At 30.0% G+C, this 24,051-nt stretch overlaps 2 protein-coding genes across 8 annotated transcripts in view; both read right to left on the bottom strand.

The window, feature by feature from the left end:
• LOC100160521 (multiple C2 and transmembrane domain-containing protein) overlaps positions 1–12,392 on the bottom strand; it is a 78,118-nt gene extending 65,726 nt beyond the window's left edge. For all 5 annotated transcript variants that reach the window (XM_029487156.1, XM_029487154.1, XM_003247475.4 and 2 more), the window contains exon 1: positions 12,076–12,392. In XM_029487156.1, coding sequence (XP_029343016.1) covers positions 12,076–12,096 — 21 coding nt within the window. In that variant the 5' untranslated portion in view covers positions 12,097–12,392. The remainder of the gene's footprint in view (positions 1–12,075) is intronic.
• A 6,477-nt stretch (positions 12,393–18,869) lies between these two features.
• LOC100572746 (gastrula zinc finger protein XlCGF57.1) lies at positions 18,870–22,748 on the bottom strand. Of its 3 annotated transcripts, none has more exons than XM_008189252.3 (4): positions 22,538–22,748; positions 22,037–22,481; positions 21,832–21,964; positions 18,870–21,029 (listed from the first exon to the last, which is right to left on the bottom strand). In XM_008189252.3, exons 2-4 carry the CDS (start codon positions 22,448–22,450, stop codon positions 20,104–20,106), a joined length of 1,473 nt encoding a protein of 490 aa, XP_008187474.1. In that variant the 5' UTR covers positions 22,451–22,481; positions 22,538–22,748; the 3' UTR covers positions 18,870–20,103. The 3 variants fall into 3 exon arrangements, with proteins under 3 accessions (XP_008187474.1, XP_016663482.1, XP_003247521.1); XM_016807993.2 differs by having other exon boundaries at positions 22,037–22,433; positions 22,538–22,747; XM_003247473.4 differs by having other exon boundaries at positions 22,037–22,748.
• Positions 22,749–24,051: the final 1,303 nt, after the last annotated feature.

The raw sequence follows: 24,051 nt of genomic DNA, 5'->3' as shown, positions 1-24,051 counted from the left end.
GTTTGAGCGCCTCTTTAAAATGCGAATTTCGAAAAATCCTTTCTTAGTGCGCCTATACATAGTAATAAGTACATTTACTGAAAATGTCATATCCATAGCTTCAGCAGTTCCGGCTAGGCGATGATGAATCACCCAGGACAAGTCTTTTTATATATACAGATAATATATAATAATATATTATTAATTTTATATATTTATAATAATATATATAAAATATAATATATTAAAGCAATAAAAACATAAACTATAGTTTCTATGATACAAATTCCTGAATAAATAGAATAATAAAAAAATTTAAAATCATATCAACTTTTTATTTATTTAATATGCAATAGCTTTATCGCGGCAGTCCCCGAATGCCACTTTTAATATTTTTTCTTATACAGTGATATTATATCATTGAATTCAAATTTAATACTATCCATTATACAGTGGCCCACTTGTAACCTACTGTACAGCAGAGCGACATCCACTTACCCACTTTTTTTGTTTTTAAAATGTTTATTCAATTAATCAAATATCCAGGAAAAAAGGCAAAAAGCTTTCCTCTTAATCGACAAATATAAAATACAAAACAACGAGAAATGGTATTTTGCGCCGATTTAACTACTTGTAATTTGCGTCACCAATAGGTACATTTAAGCGCGTATATAATTTGCGCGTATATAATTGTTGGAATTTACCAGCAGATAAGTTTACTGATATCTCATCGGAAATACGATAAAACCAAGGCGTGCCGGGTATAATATTGTTGTGTTCTACTAATAATAAGTAGAGACGAGATCGATAACGTCTAATCTAATAAAAATTATCAATTGTCAAAATATCTTTAATGCTGATAACTATTAACTATAGGCACGGACTAAGATATACCTTAGATATGTCTTAGTCTGTGACTCATATAATATTGATCATAAATTCATGATAAAATAAAACTGTGTGTATGTGGCTACTGGCTAAATATCATATTATGAAATTGAAAAATTTAAATAATTGAAATATAAATAAATGAAATACAAATGAAATACAAATTGAAATATTATGTAGTGTTTCAATTTCAAGTGATCTAACGATGGGAACAATATTAACAAAATGCGTGTCCCTACAACGACAGAATCGTAATTCTAAGTTTCTTTAAATGCTCATTTATTTAATGAAAATCACGATATCACGTGTAAATATGTCATATAATTTTAAAAAGTCAACAAAATATTCAACCAGAAAACGATTTATAAACGACATACCAATACAGTTGTATTATACTGATTAGTGATTAGTGATTACTGATAACTCCGAATATTATTTATTACGTTATATTTTATATTCCCCTTTATGTTCTGAGTGAATAGTAATGAATAATGTACCTCTAATAGTCTAATGCCGTATTGGTTTTATATTATGATGTTTTATTTCATTATTATATGTTTTTCGACTGGACGTAATATTTTACTACCTATACCTACTATTTTTGATAGCTTCAAAAAAAAGCTACCTAAATAGGTAGATAAAAGAAGAATTTGATTTTAACTCAACTACCCAAGCACATCTCAAACTCATTTTTTGAGTATGACGATTTGTTATTTCATTCAAATTCAATATTAGATAATTTCACTACAATAATAGCGCAGCTCCAATGGAAGCGAAACGAGACAAATGCTCAACAGCTATCACTATAATATTATTATTATTATTATGTATTTATGTATTTATGTATCATTCTGTCCAGAAGGTTCTTTTGGAATTAAATATCTTTTTGTACGTTACTTAAATTTCAGCTTGATTATTATACACTCACGAGTACATAATAGGTATAGGTACATAACGAGTAGAATGGAAATATTTTGACAACACAAAAGTTTCAGTTACCTAAGTCAGAAAACATTAGCCACAGGATTTTTCGAAAAGAACGAACAGTGTATATGCATGGTACATCATGCAGGCTTCGCCATGTTCTAAATATTTACCGACGTCGCCAAAGCCTATCCAGAAAACCGTAAAAGTTTCACGAATGCGAACGTTAAGCCGGATTTACACTACACCGTGACGTGTGGTTTTGTGTTTTTATGTTTTTATGCAATACCAATGATATGAATATTGTACCCGATGATCCCATAATATCGTTTTTTTTTTTTAGTTATCACTTTTCCGCACATAAATGATACATGTAACCACGGGGTCAAAAATTGAATATATTCAACGGTATCGATTGATAACTGCATTTAATTATTTTACGCGTCACAGTGTGAACCCGGCTTTAAACGTCACAGCCGTCAAAACAAAACGCAAAATATACTCTCTGCGTCTACTTTCCTTTTATTCATTTATAGACGTCCAAAAGACGATGATTGACGTCTCGACTTTTGAACTCGTACTGCAGTCATTTATATGATAATTTCGTGCGGAAATCCGCGAGTCCGTGACTGCGGGAGGATTCGAACATCCGCTTTTTCTCCATATAGATTGTCAACGATGCAATCAACCGATAAAATTGCGATTAGGGTGATGTAGAAAAATGTACCAATCTGGTCCATCAGCTGCTGTTGTAATAATAATATAGGCGGCCATAAAATACCTTAGAGAGTGTATACTTGAGAGTGTCGTTATACGCTATAGTCTCCCTCTTCAACCTCTTCAGGCACGAAATCGGCTAACGTTTCAACATTTGCAGATGTTCCAGGAACGCGGTGGATTTATAGCTCGTTGTGAGAATTCCTATTGAGACCCCAGAGATTTGGCGATGGACGGATTTTAATATATACTGATAATTGAATATTAAAAAATTGCCATGCTGAGACACGTGCAGCCGATATCGGCGGGATACGAATACAACCCGTCGCGTCGCTCTATATAGTATATATATATATCCGAAGTATAATATTATAATGTTTAGCTTCACGCTTTTTGGGCGTCGACAGCTATCGCAAATCCACTATACTATAACTATTACTGAACAACGAGATCGTTATCCGCGATAGTACGCGCGTCGAATATCGTGACGTAATAATATAGAATCGAGTAAAAGGGAAATGCTTCACATTATGATTATTTTTCATCGTAGGTCAATGCTAATTACAAAAAAAATCTCGTTATATATACCGAGACTACTACGCGCGAAGGCTTGCTTATTATTTATTTCTACGTTAAGCGTGTATGTAAGAGACGGGGATAACATTTTCCTTTGTGCGTTATTATACGTTCTCATAATAAATTGAAAACCATTTCTTACGCAAGAATTTCATTTAATCGTTTGAATTAATATACTGTGTTTAATCCAAGTACTTACCTACACCCTAATTAAAATGTTTACTCGGCTAGGTAGGTACCAGCTGTGATTATCGGCGGCAAGGAGGGGGCCGCTGAACGTCATTACCTCTGTGGATTTGAAATTCACCCTCCCCCCCAGAACTAGGATATATCCACTATCCACCACTACTAAGTACGTATGTAGTGTTTGGTAAATCTGAAAGAACGGCTATAGAATAAAATAATCGACTGATTTTGAAAGCAATCGCGAGTTAAAATGTTTGAGCATATAGTTTTGGCGTTTCTTAAAATAAATGCGACAGAATAAACATCTCATTGCAACTCACTCAATTTTTAATTGAATAATAAATACATTATACGATATTTAAAACTAATTCCCGCCATCGCTGTCGAATCTTCTTATTATAACTTACTAAATACGCTATCGGAATCAAAAACTTCGGAGACAACACTGCGGAACGACGATAAATATTAAAGGAATATAAAAAACCATTCAAATCACGCAATGGAGTTTACCAATACGCCCTACTGCAGTAATAAATATCAAACAATGAAATTCAATTTCGACCAATGATGAGTATTTATCCAATTTTCACGGACAATATAACTTGACACGGGCGGGGGGCGGGAGAGTATGCCGAAAATTATCGAGCTTTTATATTCTTTATTATATGACGAAAATATAAATTTATGTAATATCCATTTTAAAACGACTGATTAACCATACAGATTGCCGTTTACGAGGTGAAAAAAGTGCCTTTCTCGCGCGTCTTCGTGTCGACTTCATCTTCTGCGGACGTGCAAATCAAACGCGAGACGCGTCGTGCAATAAATTAGTCCCTTCCTCGCCGAGAGCCACTTTAGAGTTTAGAATATTATTATTGAATGTGCAAACTATACGATAAATTATGAAAACTATAATAATATGTGTCTTACATGTCGTTAAATACCCCGTCGTTATTCGGTCGACTGGTGAATTATATTATATAGTCGATGGTAGTAAGTAGTAACGAATTAATACGATAATACCGTTAACGGGTATAATATTATGTGCTTATTGGGTCACAGACACGATCGCGAGTCGGTAACCCCCGGGTTTCAGGTGGTTGTGTGGAGGGACCTATGCTTAAAGGACAGACTATAATCGTCACGACAAACCCGTATAAAAGTATAATAATAAATAGTATAATATGGCTTACAATTACCGCAAATACATTCAAAAAGTATTTCATTATTTTTTTTTTTTTTTAAATTTCCTTGACCATGTTAGCTTTTTTATTTTTAAGTCTAAGATTTAGGTAGAGTAAAATAAGGGTAAAAATTAAAATTTATAAAAAACCGTTTGTATAATTTATACTTAAATATTAAATATTTTTTATTAATTACTTATTTAATAATATATAAGTTATTAAAGAAGCATAATTAGGTATTTAAAATAATAATCAGCATCATTCTCCTTCTAGACTTTGTAAGTACCTATATATATACACATAATTTTCTAATGAAAGATCCATTCGATTTTCATGGGTATAATATTCTGAAAAATGTTTGTAATTAATATTTTTAAATATAAAATATAAAAAGTTGTATTTGAAATGAATTTAAAATTTAAAAAAAAGTATTTAAATACCTACCGATAGGTATATACTATATAGTATACTCATAATAAATACCACCTGCGTCTATATAGTAGAAATTATATTTTAGAATATTAATTATATCTTTTATCATCTACAACCAGTTGTGTTTGAAAACTTTGAATACTGAATTTATTCAATAATAAGTCTTTATTATTATTTATTACATAGTTGTAGTCGACGAGCCAGGTCAGGCTGAACGGTAACATTAGGTTAGCAGGTTAGAGATTTATGTTATGATACTCTGGGTGGTGGTTTCATACACCATAATAATATTATACCATTATCCTACGTGTCTACGTGCAACGATGTCCTTACAGATTCCAGCGCCATTCGGCCGACAGTAATAATATATATATTATAATATATTATCATAGTTGTTGTTTGTGAGAGAGATACAGAGAGTTGGAGTGATTGTTTTCAATTGGTTTCGATGCGGTGAAACGTTTTAAAATTAATGACTGCAACTGATAATATAGCGCAGACTATATGACGTATAATATTATATAGTAAGACCGGGAGATTAGAAGCTTGCCCAGAGGAACATATTCATAGATATTGAACGTTGTTTGTGAATTCGAAACATACTATACCGGACAAGCTGATCGGGTAAAGTAGGTACCTACTTCTGGCTAAATACGATTAACAATTTAAGTAGTTACCCCTATTTGCTTGTACACGCAAGCAAACGCACAATATTATATATTATCATTAATTATTGTATCGATCGTCACAATTTCAGAGGACATTCGAAAATATACGGCTTGATCTGCAGTTGTTATATTATTATTACGTACCTATCGTGTTATAGGTTATAAAAACTTAAGACAATTGGGACACGGTTTAATGAAAGACGCAGTATTTGAGGACTAGACGTTTCGTATTAGACACTTGAAAATATTCTACCGATACATAATTACATATATATTGATGTTATACATTTTATATTAATTGTTTATAAGAATTTATGATTTTAGACCAAAAATATAACATAAATTATAATATGATATTTTTAATTTTTAACTAAAAAAGAATTCAGTTATTTTTTTTATACCTACGAGGTTTTGTATACCTAACCAGACATATTTTTTAATCAAAATAAATATTACAATGTATCAAATTTAACCCATCAAAGTCATTCGCACATGAAATCAATGTCATACACTTGTTCAGCACACATATACAGAAACATTATATTATAATTATAAGACAGTCAGAGTTTAAATTAATAAATAATTTTAGCATGGGGAATTTGCAATTTTGTTGTTCAATGATTCACGATCAAATGTAGAATTAATGTTTTGGTAAAATAAATACATTTATTAAAAATATGAAAAACAGATAGAATTGTATTAAATGCTATACTTAAACAAATTTAACTTAACAAAAGGATACGATTTTAGTTTAGACGAACGGCCTAGATTCTTGTTATGAATCACAGAATGCAATATTTAATTATTACGACTTCAAACAGAATTTAATATTTATAAAAAAATGTATTATTCGTAGAAATTATAATCATTTATGCAGCATATTTGTAATTTTTATTTTACTTATACAATATAATTTTGTATAATGATTCTAATGTTCAATAATGAAAATTCTCTATAAAAGCTTGATATTAAACATTATATTATTATCATATAGGTAATATCCCATAAAGCATCAAAACTAAATATTTTGCTTCGTTTTACCAAAATTAAATAAGTAATAATATTATGAAAGTATCATCGTATTTACATATTATGTTATGTAACTCAATTTGAAAAATATACTAAAAAAAAAAAACGAAAAAAATTGTTTGAAAATACATAAGACTAATAAAGTAATAACGCAATAACCAATATTCATAATGCACTAGGTTTGTGAATCATCCGTAATTTAAATAATATCGAATATTTCACAAATACAAAATACGCTTAAGTATAATATTATAATCCTCTTTATAAACCATAAACCACTCAATAAGCAATCATTTCTGAAAAAAAAGTATCCAGTTAAAATAATAAACCGTTCATATTAGGTATAACATATACAAAATTTACATAATCTATATATGTCCGATAAGATTTCAATACTTTTTGCTTTTTATTTATTTCCTTATACATCAAAGCGAATATATTGAGTAGCTAGTACCTGCATTGACTGTTAAAAATTTGAATAGAAAATTACAATTAATTTGTTTAGTTTACAATATATTATAAAATATGTATATAACATTTTAGATAGTATAAAAACTTACAATTAAATTTTCAATATTTTCAAAATTAACTATCATTGCATGAGCAGCGCATGAGTGCATGACTCAATTTTACCTCGTATTAAATTAGTATATTAGGGAAGCTTTAGGAAAATGTTTTGAAACTAAAATTGAATATGTCGAAATGCCGATCGTTTGTACCTATCGTTAGGTACCTAGTGAAAGTATATTGACATTTTACCATTTAAATAATAGGTACCTACATTGACTTTTCTCAAACAATATTTTCTTATAGCTTCCACCTTCCGTTAGGTATAAGTAATAACAATAGTCGTCCACTTTAATTGTATTATAATAACTACTATAATATTGTTGCTCTCGCGAGGGAGTAACGCAATATTTCACGTGCTGTGTATAATAAACAACAATTTAATTTTTAGATTAAAATATAAATTCAATTTAAAAGAATTAAACTTACATCAATAAAAATTAATAACATACGAACAGGCATGGTAATTATTGTGCGACTAATTATCAAACTTAGAAATTAATAATATAATATTTTTTAACGAACTTAAGACATGTCAATAAAAATTAAAAATGATTACAAAAATAATTCTGAGTTAATGTAAAATGCAATTATTTGTTTAAATGTCTTTAATTTATATACATATCGACTTTTCAAGCGCATCATCATCCAACAAATAATGTTCTTGCTAAAAGTTATTTCAAAATATTTACTTTCAGTTATTACAACTTTTCAACATTTTAATAAATACCTACCACTTATACCTATAGCAATTATAATGTAAATTCATAAAGACGATCTTAAAATCCGATGAAAATTTCGGTTTAGCAGTTTATCAATTTATTAATATCTATCTTATATATAAATAAAAATCTCAGACTTTGTCTCAAAATGTCACAATGTTTGTCCGGGATAAACTCCGATAATACAGGACCGATCTTGATGAAATTTTTTACACTGTCTGTAATTTGGTCCAACTTAAAAGATAAGCTAATTTAAAAAGGGAGAGAACCAATCCCGAGAGGTGCTCAAACGGGAAATTTTTGTTTATAAATGGTTGTCATGGGTTTTTAATAATACAAAAAAAACTATTTGCTTTACTTTTTAAATATAAATTATAATACAATATCTATCTATAAAAATGTGAAATGAAAATCTCTGTATAGGTTAAATTCTGGAACTACTTATCAGATCTTCTTGATTTTTTTAAACGAAAGAGTATTTCACGGAGAAGGTTTACATGAAACAAAATTTTAGGAAAATCCACTGGTGTATTATATATTGTTTGCTATTGGTTAATCGTGAATGTTTGTTGATTTGTATTATTATCTTTTGTCAATATACATATAAGATTTGATAAGTAGTTCCAGAGTTTAGTTTGTATAGTTACAGTCCGTGTATTTATATAGTTATATATATATATATATCAGTGGCGTATATAAAAATTATTTTCACTATGGACCAATTTATCACTAGTCAAGCATAGAACGACTAACATTAGCCATAACTTTATATTTTTTTGGGAACTGGGTGGTTATAATAAATTATGACATGTACCTACAATACTAATAAAAATTGCGCAATTTAATTTTCTTATTCTTTTTTAAAACATATTGACAGTTTCATATTATGTATTTTAATGTTATCTTACTATGAATTCAACATCAGTCATCAAAGCAATTCCTGAAAATCTAACATTTCCTTGTTGATTCCTCAAAACGATTTTAAACATGGTGAAAAACTGTAAACAGCGTTGATATACATTATACAAGCAATGCTTTAATTGAACTTGCAATTTCACTATGGACTCTGGCCTAGGTAGCCTTCCCCCTATATATGCCACTGATATATATATAAATTAATGTTTGTTGGTAGACTAGACCTCTGGGAAGAAGATAGGTTAAATTTGTTTTTTTATTATTCATCGGATTTTAATACAGTTAGGTTAGGATAGGATTTTGTATAAATTGCTTATATCAATCCACTGTAGGTGAAATTAAGTAAAAACGACAAACTTGGTATAACTTTGATACTTTAGAGTTAAATCATACACTTACGCACAAACAACACGGGGTCCGCGATCTACCGCAGGTAGATTGCTTACCTGATAATGTACCTACTGCTGCGAATCAGAATTTTTATTCCGGGCAACAGAAAAGTTAAGATAAATTTTGAACACCATACACCGAATATTAAATAACGAATTGAACAAAGTTTGAGTCATATAGAGTTGATATATTTAACGGAAACGAAGTGCACGGGTTCAGCTAGTTAAGTATAAACTAGTTGTTTTTTTTTTACTAGATTTAATACGTTTATTCTTTAAATATTACGTAGATTATTTTTAAATTATAAATATCAAGAAATGTATATTATAAAATAATTAAACATTCTGTCGAAATGCATTATATAAATATAAATTGTAATTTGAAAAGGAGTAAAAGCGCCTTAGGTGACTATTGGTTGTACAATGATACCTACATGTTTTTTTTTTATCAAAACATGTGGAGTGCTCGTAAAAAATGAATATAGGTTTCACTTTCACATTCATTTATATATTATTCAAATCGAATTCGACATTTCCCAAATAAATCAAATTGAATATTAAATGTAGGTACCTACTTGTCAACAGAGTAAATTAACTATAGAAAATAAAAAACTTCATACAATAAAATTATTGTTTAAAATTTTTTTAAACACCGTATATAATATTATAGAGAAAAGTATTTTTTCTGAATAAGCTCGATCAAAATGTTTACCGAAACAAAAATTGTATACTTACACAAACTAATTGTACAAATTAAAAATAACAATATTGAATAATAAATCGTATGTACTAAAGATACAATGGAGTGGTATAGTGGTTTAATGAGGGGATTTCTGTATTTTATTTATCATATAGCTAGAAAAAAAATTCTCAAACGCAGCCTGACCGCAATCGGTATGTCGGGACCCCTGACAGTGTACATGGTTATACGAATATAAATGCAGATTTGTACACCTGGTTGTTTTTAGGTCATTTAAATACATAAATACAAAAAACGAATACTTATAAAATAAATTTGACATTTTTCGTTGACATTGATTTTAAAAATCAAAACCGACAATTCATTGTTTTTTATATTACTGGCCTTTATGGCTTTATACCTACCTAGTAACAACTTGTTTTGTGTACAAAAAGTGAACTGCTTTATGCATTTTATACATTGACGGCAGTTAGGCTTTTTTATTGCAACTATAATTTCGCTCCGTGTTGGTGACACAAAGTAATTAGGTAGGTACTGATTACTATAATTAGTATATTATGTTTGTTTTATGAATCAAAATGTACGAGTTAATTTGGCATGAGCATTCTGTGAATTAGAATTAAATGTAAAAGCAGAAATGTTGAATATAACTGACAAAATGAATTCTCATTATATAAATTAAAGCTTGTCATTGTACGTTTTAGATCTTAATTTTAATTGAAACTCTCGCCGTTACTTGAACGAATGTTCTTTGACATTGGATCGTCTAAGTTGAGGAGATGGACAAATTGCTTTAAAACTGTCTATGGTGTAGATACAAATTTTCATTTTTTTTTAACTAGTATTGTTTCTCGTTATAGTTTAAATAATTTTATAAATCCCTACCTTAGGGATTTTAGCAGCGTGCTTCTCAAACTATGGATCGCGAGATAATTATGTTTTTTAAGCTGTATATAATCCCGAAACAAGCGATAATTGTCGAACACTTTGCGATTGAAAATATCTCAGATTGTTATGAAACATACCAGGAAACAAGTGCACACTTCACGTGCGCCTCATAATAAAACAATTAATTTACAAATATATTTTTTTTTTCTACCTTTAGATTCTGAGCAGAGGGATGAATGTATTTTATTCTTTAAAACCATATGTGGGTCGTGAAAGGTTATTGGGGGATATTTGGGTGGCGGTCCTAAAAAGATTAATTTGCCTTAAAGAAAATCAGATGAAAGGCTTTCGAATTGATAAATATTACACAAAAATGACCGAATGCATAAGCGAATTATAGGTGGGTACCTATATATTACGTTATTAGGGCTTAGCCCTCCATAACTAAGATTTAGCCCTCCCAAAAGTATCCCTTATTGATTGAGATATGAGCCACCTATGGGTTATTTTAAATTAACAGTTTTGTTTGCCCACCCCAGTATTTTAACCCTAGTTGCGCTTATGATAGTACGTATAGTAATTATAGTAAGTAAATACCTACGCTTTTGAATAAAAATCAATGCGTAATATAGGTATAGCCGTATAGGTACTATGACATTATTAATAGTACTTAAATACCTAGGTATAAATAATAAATATAAAAAAAATCTTTATTATATTAATAATGGTAGGTACAGTAAATATACTCTACTGTTTAATGTTTGAATATTATAGAATGGATTAAGGCTAGAATTAGAAATTGTGGAAAATATTAATAAATATTTTTTTAGTAAAATTTATTTTTAATAACATGGTATTTTTTCAATTGTTTTCATAATTTACCGCCAAAAAAGTAGAAATGTAGCGGTTTGGTAGCTTTTAAACGTTCTCACAGAAATTAATGTTATTCGTTCCATTAAATAGTACGAGACAATTTAAGTTTGCCCCCGGTACATACACATATCGACGGAAACATTTTCTTGCAAAGAAATTTAAAATTTGATTATAACATACTTAATAAGTAATTATAATCTTTAGGAGTTATCATAAAAAAAATTTACTTGGATCGTAACAAATATATTGTAAGGAAAGAATTACAAAATAAATTGTATACATTTGGTGCCCAATGCAACGAATTGCTTTTATTATTTTTGCACAATTTCACCACTTCGCCCTATAGATGTACCGTCGAACATGTGTACTATAGGTACGTATAGGTATAGGTGTAATAATATAATAATAAATAATAATATATTGTATCGGGCCATTTACCGTCGACTGAGACGTTCTCATCGCGTCCGCCGGGTTGTACGATGTTCGATGTCATTTATTAGAACGGGCTCCGACGACCGGCTCGTTTCACGCGGACCATTAACTATCGTGATGTATAATGACCGTTGTAAATTGGAATAATAATTATTACAACGAACGAAAATTACAAAATGTAAAAAACAAAAATAATAACAGCGCTACGAACGCCACCCGATCGTCGACGTCGTCGGTAAAACGCGCGCGAATCCCTATCACGGCCGGCCCCGACGCGCTTTGGGTGCGTGCGGTCGCGTGCACACCGGTACTACGACTGCCACTCGGGCTCGGGCGGCCGTGGCGTCTCGGCCTAGGCCACCGCCGCCGTCGTCCGCGTAGACCGTACGCGCGCCGTCACACATCCGCCGCGGCACACACGCGCGTCGCCGTCGACCGTCCAAAACCGAAAAAATCGATCCGCCGCCGTCGTAGTATCGTTGCTTGTCGTGGTCGCAGTCGTCGTCGCAATCGTCCTCGCCAATAACGCCTGTAACATATTACTATTACCCTCGTGGGATATTATAGCAAGTAACAACACGAATTTTATAGGTATATATTGGGTAATTTTCGATGTCCGAACAAACAATATTAAGAATATTTATTGGTAGAGGTACCCGATGCGAAATTGAGGGTCGGACCCGCGTGGTGTTTTATGGACATTTTTTAGATCTCGGATCTCGTTTAATTCTCCCATTTGTGTTCTCCGTATCCTAGTTATCCGATCAGAGACTATATTGAACCTATATTATCCTTAAGACTCGTTTCTATCCTAACAAACAGATATAACTAAGTTCGCATGTGCATTTTCACTGTAGAAAGTTGAGTGAACGGTAAGATGACCGAATCCAGTCTATGTCTTCTACCAAAATATTCCTATATTTTGTGCCAATTGTATACAGACTCCTATAGTCATCAGATGAAACTTCTGAAAAATATTTGAATTCTTCAAGCGTTTATATGAAAATAACTTTTCAACTTTTTTTTTAAATTAGCTCCTAAATCCTTCAAAATTAAATTAGTTTTTAAATTTTGAATATCAGGAATTTTCAAATGTTAATAATATTGAATTGAAAAAAATCAATTTAAAAATGTAAGGAAGCCGTTTTCGAGTAATTTCATGTCGAATTCAAATATGTTTTATATATTTTTGACGAAAAAAGCATAATAATTATAATATTCGTGTGGTACGTTATTGGCATGTGCGTGCGCAGTGCGCACATGTGGAAGCGCTGCGCCATTTCTTTTACACATAATAATGATCACTAACTACGCAAACATTTACATCAGCCACATCCACATGCACATAAAAAGTTGCCTGGGTATATTGAACTCCTTAAAAAAAGTCGGGGTATCGAATACCCTAATGTAGGGACGTCAGGTTCACAGCTAGGTACGTCGTCTGTCGTGTTGTGTCGTCTCTAGTGTATAATAAATAATAATTTATAATGAATCTATAGGTAGGTAAAAATATCCAATTTTAAAAATTTAGTACGTTTTTATAAATAAAATTTTAAAATATAAAATAGGTGATACAATTACGTAGATTAGTAGATAATACTATTTTTTTAATAAAAATTAGCTAGCTCAAATATTTTCTAATAAACTTAGCTCAAATATTTTCTAATAAAATTAGCTCAAGTATATTAACTTATGAAATTGCAAGCATAAATATGTACGTGAATGTTCTAGAAATGTAAAATATACGTATAATTAACAAAAACTAATTAAAAAGCGAGTAAACTGACAAAAATGTACCAAAAAAGCATTTATTTATGAATATCATAAGAAAATCAAAATCAAAACTGCATATTTGAACTCTGTGATGAATGAATCGAATTTTGTTTTTGATTAGCTATGTCCTGTAGTATCACAGATTACATATTAATCTGTTTATATAATCTGTGGTAGTACTATGAAAGAAAATGCAAATGCTACAAAATCCTAGCCCTACTCATGGCAAACGAAAAGGATGTTCTATACGAAATGGATAATGATGAAATTATTAAAATACTCAACTACTCGTCTAAAAGCACACCATTATTGAAAAAGATCTCTAATTAAATATAAAAATATTGTAACATTAATAATTCAAATTATTCACATGTATTATGTTATATAAGTCGAACATGTTTAGTGGGGCTCAATATCTTCTTGAAGAATAATTAATAAAAATAAAAATAATATACCTATTTAGACTGTTGTTAATATGTAAGATATAGTAAACATACGCTGTTCAAAACTTTTATCGATGAATATAGTAATAATTAATAAATTTGCAAATTAGTAAATGGGCTGGTACTTTTAAATTCCCCTGGTCCGAAATCACCCCCCCCCCCCAGATTTGAACTTTTAATTTGTATTGAACGTTGATAAAAAAAATGATAACAATATATTATAATAATAATAATCCTAACTTCCTATTATCTATTAATAATTTCTATAAAATATATATAAACACTAGTATAAGGGGACTGGAGCGTGATTCATTTTTGGTCGAAAACATAGCTCACGACTTCAATCACTACGCCCAATATAATGTTCCGATATTAATTTTGAAAGCAAATTTGAATTTGTCACTGAATTATCTATGCTTTGAAAATTTCATTTTTCTGATTTTTTTTTTTTTTTTTTACTTAGAAATTCACTCACAAAAAGAGTAAAAAAAGATCATATTCATAATTCAAATTTAAATACATTGATATAGAATATGAAGAATGTACGACAGTTAAAGCATAGTAAATTTAGAGGAAAATAAAATCTGCTTTCAAAATTAAAATTGGAACATCCTACTGAACGTAGTGATTGAAGTCAGAGGTAGTATTTTTTGAAAAAAAATGTTTGTCATTTTATAAAGCAATATATGTTGACATGTGCATGCGCGTAGGTAAAATTACAGACGTACATCCCGACCACTATGATGCCCCTATAAAACGTGATCAGTACTATGAATTACGCACACTAATGTTCATTTACTTTCAACACATACACAAGACCCAGATAAACAGAAATATAAAATGCCCAGTTTTTACTCCTTAGAATTGATTACGCTCCAGCCCCCTTAACACTTGGGGCCCGTCTTACAATCATAGTTTTAACCTCGGTTACACTTGAACCACTGATTTTACCGGCCGAATTCGGTGGTTTAACCGGAGTTCAACTATTGTAATACGGGCCTTAACCAGTAGTCTTAAATTATAAATGCAGTAGATAGGTATGTACAATTTATTTTTTTTTATTAATGTTATTTATTTTTAATGCTCTAGAGAATAAATTCAGAGCTGTACAAAAGCTTTTTAATTTTATAATACTTCCTAGCTGAATGACCCGGCTTCGTCCGAGTATAAAATATTTGCGTATCACCATACACTTCACCATTCCCATAATCCCATCTATAATATTATCTCGGACTTATAATAATAATAATAATAACGGCCTTATATTATAATAGGTACCGTGAAAATTACAAGCCTTAAGAGTTAAGCTGTCATTATTTAGGATCCACGTTTATCAGTCAGTGAGTCAGTCAGGACATGTTCGATTATATTAATTAGGTACCAATATAACGCCCAGCGTTGCCCGTTAGACACGCTTGTGATTATACGATCAGTATATTTTCAGGTATTGATTCCACCTGCGGATAAGACGTAACTTACTTAATTACGAATTTTTTAGTAACTCTTTGTTTATTATGTGAATGTGTAGGTTCCCGGGGGGCCGGTCGAAGAGTTAGCATTAAGAATAGGTACCATTTTTACCAAGTTATAAAATGGTTTTGAGTTTTGACCAAATATAATATACAGGTCTAAAATTATATTCAATCATAACCAATAGCAAGTAACCTTACAATAAACAAAAATATATTATGACAGACGGCGCCGCTATTGTATTTTTACCTACCAGATCTCCTACTTTTCCAGTAGATTTTTGAAAAATTGTCTTGCATACAAACCTTGTCTTAACACTCTCAACTCCTGACAATAATGAACACAACAAAAAAGAATTAGCTAAATCAGTCACATAGTTTTTGAGATTAATCGTTTCAAAGTATGTATAAGTATATTAATAGTTTATAACGTTTATAATATGATACCTGTTAGTTAGATTAGTTATTACAATATTATTTTTCTGATAGTAGGTATACAAAAGGTAGTACATACAAGATTTTCAAGGAGGAAATTTGAGTTCAAGAGCACTCAAGAAGTTACATGTGCAATATACAAGCAATATGTATCAGACTCAGAATTTGATACGAGCCGGTAATTAACTATTCCACACCGATACGTTTCAAATTTTTCTTCTTGAAAATCATACTAATAAATGAGAAATCAAAATATTTACATTGCACTTTCTAGATAAAAGATAAGATAATTTCCTTTTTATCTGGGTAAAAAAACAGATAGTTATACATTTATACAGTTTTTTAAAGACTTTATAAATTAAATTATAATGCATATTGTATTTACATATATTCATAACTTTATAGTTAATATTATTTATAATTTTATATAAAAATACAATATAGATTAAATTAATAAATTTGAATTAAAAAAAGGAACGTTTAACACATATTAATATATTGGGCATTTTAAATTATCTGGACACTTAATTTTATCGTTTAATGAATTAATGACACAATTTATTGCAATAATACTATAATAGTAAATGCAGATTATTATTACTCAGTCCGGATGATGCCTTGTGAACAATGTGAACTAATTGTGGCATTTGGTGCCTGGCGGGTTGTTTTAAATTTAAAATATTAAAAGTTATGGATAAACAGAAAAAATTAAATGAAATCAATGAAAATATTGACTAATATTCTGCAGATAATAAGATAACAGTTTTATTTATCTATGTAAGATTAAAAGATAAATTTTTTTATTTATCTAACGTAATAAGGGAGGTCTGCAGCACAGCATTTTCACTTTTCAGATGTACCATAGTCGTTCAGTCTTGATTGAACAAAGCGCCTTCACTTGACTTGTACAATTCGGTACATTTTTATATTGTTTTTTTTGAATAAATAACCATTTTACATTAATTACTGTTGGAAATTGTCTTGAATTAAAAACATTTTATTATCTGGATTACTGACAGAGCTATGTGCAATAACAATAGATACCTAGTCTATAAGCTATCAATATGAGAATATCATAATAATATAATGATATATCGTATTACAGTTTCTTACAATATTACTCAGTAACTATTGAATAGCGTAATTTCAGGTTCTTTGATCTCCTTCCAAATAATAAATGTTTATTCCTCCCATGGTTTTTGATTTTTCCTATGCACAATATTACCATAAATCATAATATATTCCTCTGGGTCTTCGTACTCGATTGGCAGTGACTTTCGTTACTTATTATTTACTAGGTAATAGTATTTATTGTCCTAGTTGGCAGGGTTGTTTTATATAAGTTATAAATCTAAATATCACTAACGTGGTTGTAGATATATCTAAAACCGTACAATCTACAAACCACAGTGTATAGCAAATCTGCAGATAATAGTATATACATCAACAATCAATAATACTAAACATTTGAGAATATTGAATAATTTTGAAAGCATACAGATGAAAGATATGTTAAATTATAGATGGTAATAATGTGTTTAATTTAGAAGAGACCATTGATTTTAAAATTGATGGGAGAGACACAGTCACCAGTTGGTTTGTCCAATCAGAAAGATAGACACAATAGAATTTAAATATTATACATTGGACGTGGCCAAATGTCTCTATTGCATACAATTGTAGGTATTCATATTTTATAAAACATAATATTATTTGTTATAGCCTGTAGGTAGGCGCCAAATTCCAATCATCCACAAACCATGTATTATATTTTTATCACTTTTCTTCTCTTATAATATAATAAAACAATCAACTCCTTGATAAAAGACAATTTTATTTAAAATTTATTGGCTTCAAATTTTAATTGAATTTTGGTTGAAAAATTAAAATTGTACACTTATCAAAATGAGTATTGATTTAGTATAGATAACTGTTCATTGAACTAATAAAATTGAATTTAATTATATAAGATTTGAAATTACCAACAGGGGTTTGCACACTCGTTTTGATAAATGTTTAGCTTAGGTATACAATTATTTAACATTTTAACAATAGTATAATATTAAAATATATACAATATGTTAATATATATTTAATAGGTAGCGCACAAGTTCTCAGCCAAAACATAGCTGAAGCCGTTGGAGACCACTAACTAAAATTAATACATACAAATCTTAACTAAAAAATACAGATTCTTATAAAATAATAGTTCTCTTCTATGTAAAACAAAATATTACATTTAAATGTAAACATATGTTAAAGAATCTTGTTAATCAATTTACTAACATTTTTTTTTTTAATCTAACACAATTCACTAATCCAATACAATAATAATTCAGTTTTTAAGGTGTTAAACAATATTCAGTCTTTATTTGTATACTTGTTACTATATGCCGTTTTATATTTCCAAAATATAATATTTTATTTCTTGACATTTATTTTGTTAATTTTAAAAATAAGCTCAAAATATCCATCATAAAGAAGTTTACAGTTTTTTAGATTTTAGATTCTAAACAAAGCAAGGTTGGTTTTACAATTGGTATTTTCTTTTGCTAATTTTTATTACGATATAGTATTGATGGAAGAGTCTCAGGATAGGTTTAGGATTTTATTCAGTAGGCTGTATAAAGCAGCATCAAAAGTAGGGCTATGTGTAAACGAAGAAAAAACGGAGTATATGTTTTTGATTAGACGGAGGCTACCATTTTGTCAGTCCACAAAAATAGATCACTATGAATTTAAAAGGGTAGAACAGTTCAAATACCTCGGTACTATTTTGACTGAAAAAAGTAATGTAGCAAACGAGGTAGCAGCAAGAATCCCAGCTGGGAATAAATGTTACTATGGACTTACTAAGCTCACGAGCAATATCACGAAGAATGAAAGAACAATTATATACGTCCCTGATACGACCGGTTATAATGTATGGATCAGAAATAAGGTCACTTAGAAAAATGGATGAGCACAGATTCATTGTCTTTGAAAGTACAGTGTTGCGGACAATATATGGCTCAGTCAAGGACGAAATAATTGGGGAGTGGAGACGAAGAAAGAACATAGCTGGAAACATTATACGGTAGTTCAGACGTCATATTGATTGAAGGTTATCAGAAGAAGAATACTACGTTGGGCTGGCCATGCTCGGAGGAACCAAAATCTACTTCTACATGCAGTGATTGAACAAAATCCTGTAGGCAAAAGACTTCTGGGAAGACCAAGAATGGGCTGGAAGGATGTTATAAAAATGGATGTTGAACAGATGGGAGGGGATTCCAACCAAAGAAATCTAGCACTGGGTAGAGAAGGATGGAAACTTGGTTGTGAGATGGGATGGTCTTAAAGGCCCAATAAACACACAACAAAAAAATTTTATATCTGTAATACTATTATATACCTTATATTCAAAAACATTCATAATAATCAAGAGAAAACCAAAGAAGCTACCCATTTCAAAATTTGGAGAAATAACATAATTTTAGGCTAAAACTGCGCCTACCACAAGATGTCTTCCAAGAAGACCGCACAAACACCAACCAGATACCTTATGAGAAAATATATTTCTTTTATTGTCCAATATGTAATTTATAAATTGTATTATGACTATAACGACCCTGGTCCATGTAGTAAAAGTAGGGTGGTGGGGGTCCCTTAATATACAATGTCACAGACTAAATAATAGTATATATAGTATATTTTTAGCATTTCAGCGTCACTTATTTTTATAATACCTAAAGAATATATTTCATATAAAACCAAATTAGTAAGATATTAAGCATAAGAAGTCAAGTAGACTATAGAAAGTACATCTTAGTTTAACACCCTAATATTGGTAATATTTTGTATAATAATTTTTTTGCATCACATTAAATTTGTTTCATCAATAATAAACATCCCTAAATGCAATTTTGTAACATTCAAATATTCAAAAATGGAAACTGATGTGGAACAACATAATCAGATAAGTATTGCTGTGAAGAATTAGGAGACAAATCTACACCATCATTTAAACTGCATACTAGAGATGTTTCAATAGGAGGGTGAATTCCAGGGAAACATGAATTTTCTTCACATTCTATCTTGTAATTTGAAGCAGAGGCGACTTGAAGTACACTCTCTGCTATATCAACACTACTTAAATCTAAGTTATCATGATATGCCATCAATGAATATGATACACTGTCTTCTAATCGAAGGGGGTTGATATTTTTTTGTTTCAATCTTTGTATTTCTTTTTCTTCGTTCATGACCGCCAATGGAGATGAACGGCTATTATCTTCCACAAAGCGTTTTACTTTAACAGATTCAGTATATACTTGATTATGGATGTTGACTTGGTGACGTCGTAAATTGGATGCAAATTTAAATATACGTTTGCAATGGCATACATATTTTTTGGTTTCAGAATGATTTTCCATATGCCTTATTAAAATTGATTTTAATTTAAAATTATCACCACATACATTGCAAACAAAATTCTTTTCTTCATTATGTATAGCAATTTGATGATCTAGCAAAGCATGTTTGCGATAAAAACAAGCACCACAATGTTCACAAACATAGTTTCTGACTTGCATATGAGAATCTTTATGCCTTTTGTAATTGTTTCCATACTGAAAACTCCGCCCGCACAAGTTACAAATATAATTATTGTACTGTTTAAAATGAACTTGTTTCATGTGTGATGATAAATTAAATTTATAGTAAAATATCTTTGGACAATGAGCACAATAAAATGGATTATCAACTTTATTACCTGAGTGAACGACTGTTTTCATATGGCGTTTATAATATTTTTTTTTCTCGAACGACTTTTTACACTCAATGCATTCATATACAACACCTTAAAGCAAACAAATTCAATTAAGAAAGTTAATTTTTTTAATTAAACTGATTAAATCATTAAAAATAATTATTTTTGTTAAGTTTTGAATATTAAGATTCAATCTAAAACATGATAAAAAAATATAGCAAATTTATCTTTGTATTAATAAAATAAAGACAGACTATGTCAAGTCAGTCTATTGTTTAATTAATACATTTATTAATTGGATATTAGATAGCAACATACTATTTGTTTCTTCTAGCTAAACCCAGAAGCAACATTGCAGAAATGCGTACTGTAGGGTTGTTACTTGTTAGCTTAAATATTAAAATTCTAACCCATAATCAAACTTTAAGTTAAGAAAATTATCTGTATTAACACATTGGCTTTTTTTATGATATTTCAATTAAAATTGAAATTGTATGAAAAAAAGCCATATAAATATAAATAATGCTAGTTAAAGATAATCCTATAAGTTTGATAATAGGTCAACTTCAGTAGCCTGATTAGGAATTTGTCCTGAGGGAATACACTTTTTTTTTTTTACACAAAATACTATGTTTTCAAGTATAGATACAAATCCTATTTGCCACCCCTGTGTAATTATTATTTGAAATCTGTACTTCAATTATAATTATTTATTAATAGCTTTTAATTTTCAACTATGAATAAATAAAAGAAAACTGAACATAGATAATTGTTGTTTACGCTTCAATAAATATAATATATTATAAATATAATAATATCAACATTGTCGTTCAGTGGGTACTTTAGTAGGGTATATAAATAAATTATTACAAAAAGTGAATTCTAGTTATACCTGTGGTTGACTGTTTATTTTTTGAATAGTTGTCGGTCGGTGGTATTGAAACACACAATTTCAAATGTTTGTTCAACTTTTTAGAATTTGCAAATTGTGCATTGCAATTGAAACAACAGTATGCATCGTGCCTCTATAAATGGTTGTGGTAAAATAGTTAATTAAATTCTTCAACGTAAAAATGTGCAATGATAGAAAATCTTACTTGTAAATGTAATTTATATTGTTGGTTTCGGGTGAATACTTCTCCACACTTATGGCATATGAAACCATCACCGTGCTTAATTGTTTTTACATGATCAGCAAGTTCTTGTTTGCTGTCAAACGGCTGTCCGCAATCAAGACATATAGTACCCGTGTTTTTGTGCACGGTCTTGTAATGCAAGTGCAATGAACGTTTTTGAACAAACGTTTTCATACAGTACTTACAATTCAACACAATTGGTTCCAATTTGGATCCATGGACTGTAGACATATGAGCGACCAACATCTTGCGGCTGTTGCATGATGATCCGCAAACACGACAAACGTTGCGCAAATGACCGTCAACGTGCAGATCATAGTGTCGACGATTCGTGAATGTTTTTTCACAATGATCACAGCTATAATTCTCAGGCATTGTTATGGTGCACAAGTCAGAATTATGGATTCTTAGTAACAACAATAATTATTATAAATAGTTACAAAGTTAAAAACGAATACCTACCTACGATTTATTTATAACACGTACAATAATGAATATTGTCTAATCTGGTCAATAATATATTAATTTATTGTCAAATACTAGCTGTTATTACACTTATGACAGTACATAAATATAAATATAATGAAAATGTATTAAAAATTAAAATTGCAATTTTGACTTTTGAGGCTGAGACGGATTTCCCAATATTGATAGCAGCGAGATATCATCAAAATCAAATTTCGGTCGGAGTAGGAGGAGGTGGTTTGGTGATAAAGATTTGTGAATCATGGCGCGGCGGTCTCGTTTCGAAGGCGGGAATGTTTGAAAGTCGAGTTTTCACAATTTAAATGAAAATCGGCAATTGAATGATACGATCCCCCGGCGTATGCCCGCTGCTATTTTGAATGTAACATTGGATTGAAAGCGTAAGGTACGTTTGTCAGTGTCGATAATTCTTTGATAGTTTGATCTTTCACGCGTTTACGCCCATGAGTTTCTTTTCCCCTTTGATATTAATAATTTCAAATTTATTCAAACAACGAGATTTATTCCCACATTTCAATTCATTAATTTAATTTAAGTATTTTTCATTTGATAAATAAGATGAATTATCTTCTCGTTTTTTGGACAACAGTTTCTCGAATAAATGATAAAATTCTGTTTTTGGTTCCATTATACTTAAATTTAAAAAAGTGAATGTCGCTCTGCTATACAATAGGCTACAAGTGGGTCACTGTATAATGGATGGTATTAAGGGGGCTGGAGCGTAATCAATTCTAAGGAGTAAAAACTAGGCATTTAAGCATCTTATATTTCTGTTTATATGGGTCTTGTGCAGTGTTCGGATTAGATAAGTATTTTTTATTCAGATAAAGATAAAGATAATGCAACCCAAATGTATCTAGATAGAGATAAAAGATAACTTAACTCATATTTATCTAGATAAAGATAAAGATAAATACTTTTTTATCTAGATAAAAAAAAGATACAATTATTTTTTAAATGGTTATAAATTTTGGTATATTTTAGTTGGGCACTAGGAACATAATAATTATAATGGTATAAATAAAAATAATGACAATATTTATAAACCGTAAACTTTGTTTGAGAATCTGTATAAATATTTAAAAATTTAGTACAATTTCGTGATTTTTATCAATAAAAAAAATGTATCTAGATGATCTTAGATTAGTATAAAAATTATCTAAGATGAACGTTTAGATACCTTGTAACCAAGGTGTATTGATAAGGTGTCGTCACTCTGGACCACGATTAAAGATATAATATCTTCGTGCTTGTCATAGGCGTGCGCAGGGGGGATGCCGGGTATGCCATGGCATCCCCTGCAGGGTTATTAAAACCATATAGTTTTTAGCTGTAAATGTTTTGATTATAAATTAGAATCATGAACCTACCGTATCTTAGTTCAATAATTTAAATATTTTGAATATTTTTTATATTATTTTCTTATAATAAAATATTGGGAGTCAAATATTAATTTGATTTCATAATTATACTTTCATAATCATCACAGG

The sequence above is a fragment of the Acyrthosiphon pisum genome, chromosome A1, assembly GCF_005508785.2.
Source record: "Acyrthosiphon pisum isolate AL4f chromosome A1, pea_aphid_22Mar2018_4r6ur, whole genome shotgun sequence".
NCBI classification, from domain to species: Eukaryota; Metazoa; Arthropoda; class Insecta; order Hemiptera; family Aphididae; genus Acyrthosiphon; species Acyrthosiphon pisum.
The sequence above is the reverse complement of the archived record's forward strand: the minus strand, read 5'-3'. Positions and strand labels throughout refer to the sequence as shown.

Bases quoted from the DNA above. Each gene is read 5' to 3' on its own strand.
- LOC100572746 (XM_003247473.4), bottom strand. From the start codon at position 22,450: ATGCCTGAGAATTATAGCTGTGATCATTGTGAAAAAACATTCACGAAT. The intron at 21,965-22,036 runs GTAAGATTTTCT...AACCATTTATAG, and splicing joins AATATAAATTACATTTACAA to AGGCACGATGCATACTGTTG. The intron at 21,030-21,831 runs GTATAACTAGAA...GTTTGCTTTAAG, and splicing joins AAATAAACAGTCAACCACAG to GTGTTGTATATGAATGCATT.